This window comes from Pteropus alecto, unplaced genomic scaffold (genome assembly GCF_000325575.1).
Source record: "Pteropus alecto unplaced genomic scaffold, ASM32557v1 scaffold101, whole genome shotgun sequence".
Taxonomy (NCBI): domain Eukaryota; kingdom Metazoa; phylum Chordata; class Mammalia; order Chiroptera; family Pteropodidae; genus Pteropus; species Pteropus alecto.
Genome location: NW_006432945.1, coordinates 486,527 through 501,895, shown reverse-complemented (window position 1 = coordinate 501,895; position 15,369 = coordinate 486,527). Strand labels below are relative to the sequence as shown.

General features: G+C 49.2%; 1 protein-coding gene across 1 annotated transcript in view; it reads left to right on the top strand.

Moving 5' to 3' along the window:
* The window catches only part of PLXNA2 (plexin A2), a 198,460-nt gene that overhangs the window by 27,337 nt on the left and 155,754 nt on the right, over window positions 1-15,369 (top strand). The window contains exon 3 of the mRNA XM_015586276.2: window positions 1,250-1,432. Within this exon, the coding sequence (XP_015441762.2) occupies window positions 1,250-1,432 (183 nt within the window). The remainder of the gene's footprint in view (window positions 1-1,249; window positions 1,433-15,369) is intronic.

Genomic DNA, 15,369 nt, shown 5'->3' with positions numbered 1-15,369 from the left:
TCCCATGACAGTCATTTCCTTCCTCATCTGGATGCTTTTTCAGACCCAGAAGGAACAGCTGCCATAGGACTCGGGGCTCTTTACTGGCTCAGAGTCTGCAGCCTTTGCCCACAAGAGTCCATGTTGTTCTGCCAACTAGAGCATTCGGAGGACCCATCATGGCCCAGTAGAGGCACTGTGCAGAGTCCACAAGCCCTTAGGCGGCCTCTGTCCTCAGGAAGCGTACGGTCGCATACAGCCTTTTTAACTTTTTCTAACTGAATGAGATCTCAGAAACAATTTAACATTTCGCTTTAACGGCCCCAAAGAGGATTACTCTTCCAAGTTTATACGACCACTTAGTGGTAGAACAGAGACTAGAACTCAGTTCTTCCTGCTTTCTGCCCAGCTACTTTTTCATTTGCTTAAGGCGATCTTTCGGAGGTGCCCCAGTCTCCTGAAAGATACTGTTTACACAAGCACATCACCACTCCCTTCAGAAGTCCGGTAATAGGAAGGATATCACCTCCAGAATTCTCTCTTATTTATATCTTCTTGAACCTGGCTAAAGACCTATAACGCCAATAGCGGAAATCGTTGTACGAATTAACAAAACTCTCTTGCATGCATTATTTCATTTGCTCCTCGATAATTCACTACGAAAGGTGGGCAGGTGGTATGACACACGAAGGAACTAAGGTTTATGTAGGTTCAGTAACTTTTTCAAAGTATAAAATTCTGTTTAATATTAGGATGACACTTTTCAGTCTATCCCCAGTATAGGATGTGATGAATAGTTGACTGGTTCAAAATTCTTTATGCCCAAAGGGATGCCTTGCAGCCCAAGAAACAAACAAGAAATCCTCTCCAGGCTGGTGGAAATCCTGGGACATTGCTTCTAGACTGAATCTCCACTGTCTAAATAGAAAGATCCCCACAAAATGGCATGGTCCATAGGGACCATGAAAATGACCAGAAAATGCATTTAAGCCATCAGCTTTACAAATTACCCCTGGATTTCTTGGCAGAAAAGTGAATGGGGTGACTGCAGGTGAGTGAGGAAGATTGCTGTTTCCTCTCTCTGGTTTCACTGTGGGATTCGTGGGCCAGCTGGTGAGAGGTTGTTTGCAGCAAGCGTAAGGACCCTGCATCCCATGTCTGTGCCTCTCTGAAGCCTGGTGTTCTAGGGCTGGCGTTTGGGGTGGGCTAGTGTAAAGTGACTGCCATGCCTCTGTGGCTACTCACCCCAATTCCCTCTCCTTCCCTCCAGCCGGTCCCTATCGATGACAACTTCTGTGGACTGGACATCAACCAGCCGCTCGGAGGCTCCACACCGGTGGAGGGCCTGACGCTGTACACCACCAGCCGGGACCGCATGACCTCAGTGGCCTCGTATGTTTACAACGGCTACAGTGTGGTTTTTGTGGGGACTAAGAGTGGCAAGCTGAAAAAGGTAAGAGTCTGTGAGTTCAGGTGCCCAGTACCATTTGGCTTCTCAGCTGGGAGCCCCTTCTGGAAGACAACTGTTGGTGGAGATTTAATTATGGGCAACTCTTAATATTCTTGGTGAAAGGAGTTGGATAGGGGAGTAGATAGGGATTAATTTTGTGGCTTATCTTCTGGCTCATCTGCTTCCTCCAGCCATTAGGGAGCATCTAGGGAATGCAAACATATTGCAATATTGCCCAGACTTTAAGGAATTAGGAAGGTGCATCTGCCTAAGGGAGAAAAATACCTCACTCTTTATCTCCCAGTCGAGTAGAACTGATTTTTTGATTCTCTAAATTATGAATCACCAACATCACGAATTCCTCCCCACGGCCTGGAGAGTTGATTGTACCGGTCAATAGTCACTGTTGACGCCAAAGCATGTGGTTGAAGGAGATTGTGGGTCTCCATTCTCAGAACACAGGCAAGTGGCGGGGCTGCTTTACAATGGCACATGCTACCTGGGTAAGATGCCATTCTCCCGTCTTTCCTCTTCTGCAATCACAGGCTCTTCTCCACCCCTCCACCCCTACCCCCCAAGACCTGAACTGCCAGGAGGAAGTAGACTACTTGTTCTGTGCCTGCCTTGGGCACCTCTGCCAGCTGGAGGGCACAGGCTGTCTGGGGCGGGCAGTGTGGGCAGCCTCTTTGTGTGGCAGGCTGAAGCCAGGCGTTTGTACCTGCTTGCCTGGTGCTTACAGTGTGGAGACAGAGCACAGGTGGCTTCATCGTGTGGGATGACAGCAGGCCACGTTCTTTCCGCTCTCAGCTAATCCCCTTGCCCAAGCTTATCCTCCTGCCACCTTTCCCCAGTCTCTCCACCTGTGGATCGAGGCACAAGCAATACCTCAGCACACCTCACCCTCAATGATGACGTCACCCCTGTAGCTCTTTCCTCCTGATCCATTTAGAGCCTGGGAGAGATCTTGTTTGGGATGTGGAAGGCGGGTGTCAGGGAGGGAGCCCAGGGAAGAATTTCCGTGTTCTGCTTGTTCTGAGTTGCTGCCAGAGGAGGTGAGAAAAACTGGTCTGGGTTTCTGCGGAGGGGCCGAACCCTCCAGACATCTTCTGGTTCCCATGAGACCAACGCCCTTTAACTCTGTTCTCTGTGGAAAGTGTCTTTACCTGTTTCTGTCCTGTGTCCCCTACTCTGATGGGGACTGTGGACCTTGGCTTGGCTTAGAGGCACAAGGAAGAGAGGATGAGTGTGGTTCCTGCATTTGTGTCCCCAAAGTGGGGGAGGAAAGGAACGGCCTTATGAAGTTCCACTAAGATCTAAAAGTGGCATATTCCACCAGGACAGAGTTCAACTCGGACCCCTGAGGCTCACTACTTCCCTGCTCAGCAGGCTTACCTGGGCAGACTCGCCTTACACAGGGGCATTGGCCCAAGGGGCCTATGGGAGTAGAAATCTAGCCTCAACTCTCCTTGTCAAGTCACGTGCCCAAAGTTGTAAACATCTGTATAGAGGGGCTCCTCTTACTAATCTGCCCCAAAAGACAACCTTTTTCTACATTGCACAAAGGCTTTCTAGGGACCAGCAGTAGCCACAACTGTTCTCTGCATCATTCATGTAGCTCTGTCTCCTTTATCCTCTTGAAAGTTTTATTAAAGGCAGGCATCATGCTTTATTCATATTTATTTCCTTTGCCCTACCTAATCCTTTCACTGTTTGGTCACACGTGGGATAGACCCCAAAACTGTTTCGAAAAACAGAACTATCCTCTAAAGAAACTTAGAGATCATCTGGCCCAATACTTTTATTATTGGGCGGGGAAACTGAGGCTCAGAGAAGAAAAGTGACTTGTCTAAGCATAGAGACTAGGACAAATCTCTTCTTGCCCTGACACCCAATTTAGCATCATTTTTACTTAAAGAAGCAGCCACAGAACCCGGGGATGTAGCCTGAGAACAATCTTCGGGTCCAGGCTTGCTACAGAGTTCAGCCAGGGGTTAGTGCCTCCACAATCTTCGTTCCTAGATCTGAGTTGAGGTGTTAATGTTCGCTGAATGGATGGATGAGAACCGAATAAAGGAAGAACGACCCAGCCACTCAAAGGGACCCTTGCGCTGGCCTTACCCATATCTCTGTGCATCTTGCACAGAACACATAGGGGGCTGCTTGGGGCATCTTCCCAAACCACATACCCATGTGAGCTAAGTTCTCCAAACCCTGGCAGACAGGTCGCTATAGAGGCAAGTCAGCGGGTTCAAGGGCAAAGCTAGGGGTGTGGCCGCCCACAGCTTGTTCCAACCTGCAAGTTGGCTACTCCTTCTCACTTTTCCCTTCACCTTTCTTTGACTGTGTCTATGAGCTCATAATACCCCTCCTCCTTCTCTGCGCAGCTCGCCCTTCCTTCCCACCCACACTCCTTTGAGGCACTTGGTACTCACACCCCGGCTCCTGCTGGCTTCCCATTTACTCACTCATCTCTCTCCAGAGAGAGGGGCCCATGAAGAATTTATGGAATGTCCCCAGGAAGCCCTACCACGGTCCAGGCCCCATAGCTCTTTCAACACAGGAAGGAAAATAAAGAAAAACACTAGCCAAGGGTTTGGAGAAGGGAGGGAAGCAGGTTGTGTCAAAACTACTCACCCCTTCCCTGCCTGACCAGGCGTCTGTCAGACTGTCCAGCCCTCACCCACTGCAGCCCGTAGGAAGAGGATGTCCCTGGGTGGGGAGGTGGAGAGGAAGCGGAGACTCATGAGGACTGCGTGACTATGAGGTGCTGTTATGCTCTGTGTCATTACCCGCTCCTATACTGTTCTCAGCTCGACACAGGGAGAACATCACAGATGAGGCCACGGCCTTCTGAGCCACAAACGCGCAGAAGGAACAGCAGAAAAAAGACAAGACCTCAAAGCCAAGATGTACTGTTCTCAGCTCGACACAGGGAGAACATCACAGACGAGGCCACGGCCTTCTGAGCCACAAACATGCAGAAGGAACAAGCAGAAAAAAGACAAGACCTCAAAGCCAAGATGCGAGATGTATAATACTTACATAGGCTAAGGGTCAGCGTATGACAGGTGATAAGGAGACAGGCAAAGATTCACCACAGGAATGGAAAACTTCCAGAGAAACCAGCTGCAATGGAGTGATCGATCTGGAAGGCTTGATCGGGGAGGAAGATTACCAGATTTTGCTTGAAGACTGAATGAGACAGATGAGTGGATGAAGTAGAGTATGAGAGAAGGGCATTCTAGACCTTGTGTGCAGATGCAAAGCACGGGCAGGGAGGGTCAGGCGTGCACAGAGGGGCTTGGAGGACCCGGCGCGGTAGAAGGTGGAGGTGGCGTGCCATGAGGGTCTGATCCTAAGAGGAGCGAGTGAGCAGGATCTTGGGATCTTCACTGACCACAAGGTTGGCATGAATCAACTGCGTGACACAGTTCTAGCGAAGTTCATTAGTCTTCACCTCACTAATCGAAGGACCATTTCCAGGTCATGAGAAGTGGTAGCTCCACGTAGGAGACAACATCGTACGAGGGCGTTAAGCCAATGAGAGTGTGAGATAAACAAGCACTGGAAGGATGTGGGAGTCATGCTGTGTGTTCTTCATACATATTTTTTAAAGGATGTTAAGCCAAGAGGAGAAGCGTAAAGGAGGAGACAAAATGCTTTCTTCAGATACTATAATTTACTGAGCACTTAGGTGTCAGGTGTTATTCCAAGAGCTTTCTATCTATTAACTCACTTAATCTTTCTATAACTCCATGAGGTAGATGCTATTATCCACCTCCATTTTATAGATGAGAAAATGGAGGCCAAGAAAGGTAAAGGTGTCCAAGGCCACATAGCAAGGAAGTGGTGGAGCCAGGATTTGAATCCTGATCGTCTGCCCAAGCTGTGAAAGATGAATTAGACTTATTTGCCGTGTCCCCAGAGGGCAGAATAAGACCATTGCGTAGGAGCGACAGTAGATTAGCTTTCCACTTAATATAAGGAAGAAGTTTCTTGCACCAAAATTGTTCCATAATGGAAAGAATTGACTCAAGAGGGAGTGAGTCCCAGTCACTGGAAATATCCAGCAGAGACAGGATGATCATGGATCAGGGCTCTTGCAGTAACCACAAGACCTTTTCAATTCTGCTGTCATTTTTCCTCTAGCTCCTTCGGTAGGAGTGGGTGATGGGAGTGGAGGGCAAGCCGTGGCAGAGCAGAGAAGCAGAGACAGGGAGGCCACGGCCTCTGGGTGTAGGCTTCGCAGTCATGGCTGGGTTCCAGCTTGCCCTCCGAGGGTGGTGGGAGCCCCTCAGGGTCAGGAGGAGGAGCTTGGCACAGATGGGGCAAGGCTCGGCCAAGGCGATGAGGGCAGGCAGGCCTGTGACCGGAGCTAGAGGAGGGACAGCAGGGTGTCCTGGGCTGGGTTAACTGTGATGACGTCCCTCCGGCTAAGAGCAGGCTGCGGGAGGCCAGCGAAGAGATACCAAAGCAGATGGAGGAAGAGCAGTGGCATTAGGAACTGCAAACTCATTTGATTCAATTTCCCAGGTTGAAGGGAGGGGTCCAGGAGGCTGTTCAAGTACAAGTCATGGGGCACAGGAGGAAAGGGGCTGAGTGAGAAAGCAGAAGCCCACAGGGCGTGAGAGAAAGGACTCTCTCTCAAGGTTTAGGGCAAAGTCTCTCTGGTTTCTTCTCTCCTTTTGCAGCTGCTAAAATGGCTGCCTCAGCCCTGGCTTGAGTCCCTGCAGGCCTCCTCCGGCCCTGAGGCCCCGAGGCACTTACACAGCAACAGGGACTGCTGGCTCTTCCCCTGTCCCCACTGGAAACCTTGCCTGCTGCTCAGAAGCTGGTGACAGGTCCTTCACCCTGTCCTTTCAAGCACTGTGAGCAGCGCCCTCCTCAGCCCCTCGTGGCAAGTAATTTTGTTGTGATGGCATCTGACATGGGAGCACCTGCAAGTGTGTCCACTTCTCTCAGGATTCACAGATCCTGGAGGACAGGGACCTTCTTTTTCATATTTGCGTCATCCATCCCACTGCCAGATCCAACATTTGTCATGCACTAAGAGCTCGTTAAATTTATCTCAAACTTATCGGGCACTTTGTCCATGCCAGACACCTATTTGCACTGATTGGAATAGATCAGACAGCAAGAGTGACCCCTGTTGATGTGGCTGGTTTGCAAAGGAAGGAAGTTATGACGTGTCGAGGGGGAGGAGGAGGCGGGAGGATTGGGGTGGCGGTGGGATGAGGAGTCAAGGAAACAAGAAAACCGCTGGTGGGTAACAGGAAGAGTTTGTTTTCTGGTGAACGGCGTTTGGAAGAGGGTGGGGTGGTACTCTCAGAAACGGTGGCGGAGGTGGAAGAAGGGGACAGCATTTATACAGTGGCTTGGCGATCCCCAGGATGGCATGGACAACCATCTGCCTCACCTGGATCCTACAGCAGGGAGGCGAGTGCAAAGGCCCAGGTAACCACCGCGCCCCTCTGCCTCACCGGCCCTCTGTTTCTAGGACTCCTGGACACTTGCAAATCCACAGAGACAGCCCTTTTCAAGTTCTGGGGAGGGCACTGGCCCCTTTTGGCACCACCTTGTTTCCCATTAGCTAACAGCCGGCTGCTCAAATTCCTGAGGAAAATTCTTTTGGCCTTCCCCTAAGGGACATACCAAACCGAGTTCTCCAGTCCGCAGCCCACAGGAAGCCCTGACGTCCTAATTCTATTCTTCTCTTTGTAACCTCGCCAGCAATTTTCTAAGCAAAGCCAGGAAAACTGGGAGCTTCTTGCAGTAGCAGTTTAGGCGGTGGAAAGAATCCATCAAGAGCATGAAAGTATTAACTCTACAGGCCCCGGGGTTATTGCTCAGTTATTTGGTAACATATTACTTACAAGATACCTTTCTATGCATGGTCCCTTCCATCTTCTGCAAAATCTTCAACTAAGTGTGGTGATCGCCCCCTGCATTTCTGCTCCATTTTACAGATGTGCAAAACTGAACCGCAGAGATATTAAAGATCCTGCCCAAGGTTACATGACCCCAACATTGACAATGTTGACACATTGGCGATTATACTTCCTCTCAAAACACACAGAAGAGTCCCTAACCTGTGACTTGGCTCCCTCATGGGGCGGGGTTGTCTTGGCAGACAGATGGCTAAGTTGGATGAAATGCTGAGAAACATGCCTTTCCCTCTGTGCTAACTCCTCCAAACAATAGCCACTCATTTCTCTGAGTGGAAATGATTCACTCGTCTCAGTGTGAACCTTGGATCGAGGAAACAGCCAGAGCTGCGGGTCCAATTCCAGGAGGTGTCGCAGCTCCCCTGGGACCTGTGACTGCTGATCTGATACCCTAACTCCCCAGGCATCTCAGCAGAGTTGGGGCTGCGCGAGCAGAGAACAGACACCCTCCCGTCCTTCCCCGAAGCCTGCCTAGGAGAGGCCGGTGGTGGCTCCGAGCTCGCCACCATAGCCCTAGGAATGAGTCTGGCTTCCTGCCCAGGCTCCTGCTGCCAAACTCACTGTTTGTTTTGTTGTTTTATAGGCCTCTTGGGTCTAAAGAACTGGTCTTCCGAAAGCTGGGAAAGGCAGCTTTTGGTTGGCACAGGGAAGGAGTCACATTTACAGTCTCCCCAACCCCCACCCCTGGCCACCACATCCCCCTGCTTGACCATGACAGGTGTAGGCAGGGGATATGGGTTTCTATCCAGAGCCCCAGCTGACCCCAGGGGAGGAGGCCCCGATCTCCCAGAGCTGTGACGAAAGGGAGAAATGAAAGGTCCATTTATTTTTTGCATCTTTTGTGCCGCTCCTCACATGCTTCAGTCTTGGACAATCCATAGAGGAGGCATCAGGCTGTGTGCTCAGCAGTCTGCTTTACATCCAAGAGTGAGCTGCCTGGAGCTCAGGGCTTTATTGCAGGACAGGTGAAACACAGGGAACTGTGTTTTGGGGACAGGGGTAGGGGAGGGGGGTGGAGCTCACAGAATCCAGGTGACCCAAATAGGCCAGGCAGAATTTCCAGGAGGCTAACGTTTCAGAGCCTTCCTCTTTAGGAAAGCACAGACCACACCGATGCACAGCCTTTAAGGCCACTGAGCCTTGCCTGCCTGCGGATATGGGGCAGGGACATATATCTCAGGTTGGAAGGGACCTCCAGAGACCAGCTGGTCCAGTCTTCTGCCTTCGGATAGGAACAGATTTGTATAATGAAGAGTATATGAGCTTATGGGACGGATGCCATCCTGACTCTAACCTACTAGCCGTGCGACCTCTGAGCTTCAGCTTCCTCAGGTGTAAAATGAGGACAATGATGATACCTGCCTCATGAGATTATAATGAAGATTAAATGAACTAATCCGCTATTGAACAAAAACTTATCAAATACCTACTATGTGTCATTTGCTGGGCACACAGGAGTAGACAAAACTGTCAAAATTGCCTGCCCTAATGAAGATTATTATATCTTAATGTGGGAAGACAGACAAATTTTTTAAAAAATAAGTAAGCACAGTGTGCTAAGTTTAGAAGATAATTAGTGCTAATGGAAATAATTAGAGCATAATGGAATAATTTGTGTAAAGAGTGATACCAAGCTTAAGCATATGTGCGCTTAAGTATTATTATTATTGTTACTTACCTTGTGAGCCTCGAATTTTTCTTCTGTAGAGTGGGTCATAATGAATACTTTGCATGGTTATTATAAGGACTAAATAAAATCAAGCCCTTAGTCTAGTACTTGGCACAAAAGTGCTTTCCACGATTATCCCTAACATCTTTGAGGATTCCCCGCCAGCCCACTCTACTCTGGCTCCCTGGGGAAGTGGAGCTGTCATAGTGACATGTTCGCAAGGTCAGATGGAGGAAGAGAATCATGCCCCCTGCCCCCAGCCCTGAGTCATGGGAAAAAAAATACTTAGAAGACTAGACCAGCTGAGCCGAACTAATCTAATCCTGAACGTTGGCACCGATGCATTAGTCACCAGTGAGAGCTTTCCGAGTTTCAGATCGCCAAACAATATGTACTGACCCCTCCCCAGGGTGGGGCTGGGGAAGTGGCAGTTTGCTCCTGCAGCTTTGCAGAACTGACTGAAACAGGGCCATTCTCTGCCCTTCGCCTGCTCCCAAGCCAACTGTAAAATCCTAGTGCTGCACAGCTCTGCCTCAAATTAACTGTGATCTTGGGGAACCTCAGAGTACTCGGAGGTACCCTAATGCTACCTTGTGAGATTGCTATGCATGTGAGATATGGGGCATGTAAGGTACCTAATACAGAGCCGGATGCATAGCAAGTGCTTAATAAGTGCCAGCCATTGCTGACATCACCACTTTCACCATGCGTGTGACTCTCACTGGTATTACTACTGCTCCTCCTATACTATTAACATGCTTTTCTTCCAAGGGCCCAGATTCCCTTGGTTGCTATTAGCTCATTGGTCCATAACATTTTGAATGAACAGGAAGGGCTGGGATATTTCTCTGCTCTGTTGCACATGATGATGCTGAAACTCGGAGAGATTATAGACTTACTCAGGGTCACAGGGTAAATCAAGAGAAAATGTGAGAATTGGAACCAGAGCTACAAATGTTTCAGTGCAGATGGGCCTAGCATACATCTAGGTCACTTGTATAGTCCAAAGATAACAAATCTAAAAGCCTGAAGCTACTCGAACTCCTTCTTTCTTGTTATCGTGTGTTCTTCGGTCTTAGAGAAGCAGGAACTATGTGGAGATGCAGGTGATGAAGGTCCACCTGAGGTTCTGTCCTTTGGAATCTTTCTGACATTCTGTCCATCTCCTGGTCTCAGCCTCCAGAGAGGTTTCTAGGCTCCAAGATGGGGCAGAAGTTTAGGAGTGGGTGCCCCTGGGGTTGTCCTAGTCAGCCATCACTCTTTGATACCACATTCTGGTTTTCTATTTCAAAGACTACTGCCACCAGTAGGATGTCCCCACCTAACCTGGAAGGGGCAATGGCATCAACAGATTTTAGTAACAAACCGGGAATTCTCGTGCTTCACTGTTCGGGGCGTGTGGGGGTGCAGTCCGGGGAGGAGGAGAGGCTGTGGAGTCGGGACGCTGCAGAGGGGTCAGCGTCCACAGAGAGAAGGTGGACTCCATCATGCAAAGTCACGAACCGTCCCCTGATTTTATAGCTACAAAAGACTTCAGAACATGGCTCCAGCCCCAGTTTGGGGGCCCTTCCCTCTGTATCAAATGGAAGAAGGTTCCCTCTGCACGAAACATCACACGAACTGCCGCCTCTCCCTAGCACGTCAGCGTTTCCTAAGCAGAACCTAAAACTGGTCTGAGGATCATTCTCCCCAGGGCAAGCGTCTAGCTGCGCTTCCTATCCCAGGCCTTGCTCTGCGTGAGCAGCATCCCTGAGTCCTCACTCCACACACGTCGAGATCTTACTGGGGCCTAGCCAGCAAGGCCCTAGCCTTTTTCACCACACAATTCTTACCTCGGGGCTGACAAGTTCTGACAAGAACACTGAATTGGGAAACTCGAGTCTTGTATGTAGTGCTCTCTCTAGTCCCGCCACCTTTTTTTGCAGGGACGGGGATGTCTGTTATAAATTAGCACTTACTTTGTGCTAAACCCTGAGCTAAGTGTTTTTTCAGTTAAGCCTTACGATATTCTTTTAAGATGAGAATTAATATTATATCCTTTTTTTAGATGAGCAAACTGAGCCCAAAGGTAGGTAACTTGCCAGAGTCACATTACTGCTAAGTAGGGAGCTGGGATTTGAATCTGAACCTTTCTGACTGCAGACCTGTGCTTTGTTAACCACAGCTTTTAGCACTCTTTGGGCCTTCTCTAAGATTCTGCCTGTCCATCCATACCCTACCACCTGCCCTACAGAGAGCTCCCAGAAGATGCACGAGAGCAGAGTAGAAGGGCTAATACTTTACACTCTTTTGAGCAAAGATGTTCTTGAAACCTAGGATGTGCCAGCTGTCACCTCGGCACACGCTGCCTTGTGTCACTCACCTCAGGCCTCCTCCTCCCCGTCCCCACCGATCTGAGCCCAGGCCACAATGGATGGTGTAGCAGCCTTTTGTGCCACGCAGAGTCCCCAGCTGACTCCTCTTTCTCCAGGCATCATTGTGTGCCGTGAGCTTTCTGAAGGGGAGACAAAGGAATGTTGCCGACAAGGCCAAGAGCCGCTGTGTAAAGCGGGGGGCCCGGGCCCATCACCCGTGCATCCCTTGGAGCCCCAGGGCTCTTCTTTAAAGATGCTGTCTGGGATCTTTTGTGTGCCAGTCATACCCATTCAGAGCTGGCCGGGCAAAGGCTTCAGGGGGAGGAGGACACTGAGAAATGGAGTCATTTCCATCTGGCAAGATTGGAAGAGACGTTAACGCAATAGTTAACAGCAAACCACGTCTAGGGGGAAGGGTCGGAATGCTTGTTCTCTGTTTATGGGGCTTATGCAATTCCATCAATATTGATGCCTGATGTCTTTGATTCTGACACTAATCATCGCTATGAATTAAATTTGCAGCCATATAATTAGGATTGCTATTAATAGGGCCCTGAGCTAAGCACTATGATGCGGCATGTCTTTTTCTTGATAGAAAATGGCATCCTTGGAACTCTTGCTAATGGGGTGCACCTGGGATTTGCCAAGAATGATGTGAAAATTATGCATTCTATATTTGTACTGGGCCTTTACGGAAATACCGGCAAGCAAAGGTGAGGCTGGAGGGAAGGTTCTCTCCTGGCCAATGCCATGGGCAGCAATTAGGTATCTCTCACACTCTTGAAAGTCTCTGGGAAAGAAGATTGCCAGAGCCAGCGTTCATTGCTCATGGTCAAGCCTCAGACGGTTCACAGTCAGGAAGGTCTTCTCAGTCTAACTTCATGCTAGCGAGCTTAGCCTAAGAGACTAGACTGGTGATTTCTTTCTTGGACTTTAAGATGGCTGGGAGCCACTAAGGGAAGAGGAATGTCTCTTCATGCCCTAAGCTTGGTTGGAAGGAGCTGAGCCAAACCTCTACCCGTAACTCATTTCTGGGCAGATGATTGGGCGAGACCCCCACTCATAACTCACTCCAAGGGCCCCCACCCAGAGAGCTCCCTGGGCCACAGAGCATGGGCTAAGCTCACACAGAAAAGCACCCACTGCTGCACATGGTGGCAAAGGCTGAGCTCTCTGTCACGATGGGCTGATTTTCCGGGTAAATTTGCAGTATATTTGTTTACTGGGGAGCCCAGTCTTTTATTATCATCAGACCCCCCCAGTTCATTGTTGGCGACTCTAGAAAGCCCATTCACCCCCAGTCTGAGTAATCACGCATCACTGTGCACACGAGGGTTCTCTTTTTTCCAACAATAGCCCATGTGGTAACCCCCCCACACGCTTTATCACTTGGAATAAGAACATGCAATTAGCATAAGGGACACATTCATCCCTGCTTTTTGACCTTCGGACTAAAAACAGTTTTTCCTCCAAATCATCATTTACTGATTTCTTTTCTTCCACATGTTTAAGTTATTGTGAGATGACCATGGTTCGAGTTCAAGTCCTAACTCTACTATTAGTTAAGGACGAGACTCTGGCTAAGTTACGTAACCTCTTGGAAACTCAGAGTTGAGGATTCTCATCTTTAAAGCAGGGATAATAATGTCTACTTCATAAGGCTTAGAATAAGGCTAAAGCAGCATCTGAATTGCTTATCACGGTCTTCTGTACCTAATGAGACTCCCGCCCTACTGCTCTCTCTCCTCTCAGATACAGCGGACAGAGGGCTGGCTCTTGGGACCCATGGCGTTCAGGGGAATGCCACTTTATTTTCCACCCATTCTCTGGGTCGGCACACAGAAAATTAACTTCTCCAAAACAGCTGCTGAAGGAGCCGTGAATCCACAGTGCCTTCGGGTGTTTTCTCACCACATGGAAAGGCTGAACAGGCTTCTCGGCACCACAGTTTCTGCCACTTCTCCTTATTGGCAAGTAGGCTCGCGTCTTGGGCGAACCGAATTCATCCTGAGTTCAGGGCGCAGAGCTCTGTTCTTAGGCGCTGAGCACTTCAGGGGTATGGAGACAGGGCGAGAGCGTCCTAGCACCACCCAGAATGGAGACTCTCATTATGCAGGATTTTTATTCACTCTGCATTTCGCCCCACACATACACTGTGCATTTACCCATTCTACGTAAGTGCACACACTTCAGGGCAAATGTGCGGAGAGATGGCAGTTGGCCAGCAGCCAGCATTAACTGGAGAATGCAGGTTCTTTGCTATATAAAACCCTAGAAAACAATGCGTGTGGTTTAGTCCTCAGGTGCCTACATTTTTCATTAATTTCCAAACATTCTATTCTTTATACCTGAAGTTGAGTGAGATGAATATTCTTGTTGGGTTATTGTTGATGCTGCTGCTGTTTTGGTTCCCACTAAGGAGAGAACATAATTCAATCTGCTTAATGTTGAAAATTAGCTTGATGTTGAGCAAGTACATAGTTACTCATCCAAGCACACATTCAACATAATTATTCTCACCCCATTCTGTTCTCTTGTTACTTACAAGATCTTGGATGATGTAAACAAAACCCCAAAATTGACTCACCCCTATGGGGCAATGTGATGCGCCCACCTCCCTGCACCTTAAGTCTTTCTGAGAGTCTAACTGCTGTGGAAGCTGTAAAACATTGAGCAGCTTCAGACTCAAACAGATTGGTGGTATCCCCAGAGGAAGGGGCACAGTCAGAGAAATAGGGGAGAAAATACGCCCACACCTTCCCCCACCATCGAATCAGAGAAATAAAAAAATCAGTCTCCTTGATGTCTCCCCAATATTTATGTCTGAGCTCAGAAGACACCCCTGGGCTGCCGCCAGTCTGTGTATTAGCATTAGTCCATCATGCTTTTTATGATGCATGTTACCCACTCCCCCTCCCCCAATGCAACATTTTACGACTGTCCTTTTCATTTCTGAAAAGAGCTTCACAGAATGGCAGATGCCTGTGTTGCTCCACTCTTTGGGGAGCTGTTTGTACACAGCCTGTCCCAGGCCATAAACAATGGGAGATAAACCACAGCCACAGGCAATAAATGCATCCAAGGCCAAGGAGGTACAAAGCATAAGGGGGCTGGGGTAGGCCTGGCGCCGTCCATATAAGCCTAGTGGCTGGTGGGTGTAGAATAGGTGCTACCAACAGAAGGAGAGTCAAGGGACTGGTACAGAAGTGGATGCCACCCTCCCGGATTTCCCTGAAAGTTAGAGGGGAATCCTAGCATTCCTTCTCATGCCCAGCTCCTCCACTGAGGCCGCTTGTCCCTTAACTGCAGTCAGAACCAGTACACTTTCCAGTAAGGAGGGGATGGTTCCCTTTGACATTCTTTTCTCCTTCCAGCTCATGTCGCTCCATAGATCACTATGTGCCACTCATCTCCCATGGATGCTTCTAGATTTTAGAGGATGTTCCCAAAAATTTCTTTGCCTTCTTGTACCCTCTCTACCTGTGAAACCCAGCCTAACCTCTAACTCCTCCCTCTACAGTACTCTTCCCCTCCGTCATGCCCAAGGCCAAGCCTTAACCAATCAATCACTGCTACTTCTGGCCCATTAAAACTTCAGCCAGGGCTCTAGTGGCCGTGATATTTATCTATTTCTGCTTTTAAGCGGCACCCACGAGCACGTCACTTGTGCTGCTGTAGGATATAGCACCTGGGTCCACCTTTGCTCCAAAAAGGCACCCGTGGGAGAAGAAAACTAAATTCGAACGAATAATGAATCGCTAGTGGAGATTCCAGATTCTTCCTACGTGTACAAATAGCAAATGAAAGTAGAGAATAGAGTAGAACTCGAGAGTGCGGGAGGTGCCGAAGGACGGGCGGGAGGTGCCGAAGGACAGCCAGCAGGGCCCCGAATGAGTGCGTCGAAGAGTTTCCTTTCTCATCAACCCCATCTCGGTGGCAGGACTTGCACAGAGGGCGGAGGTGATGTTCTTT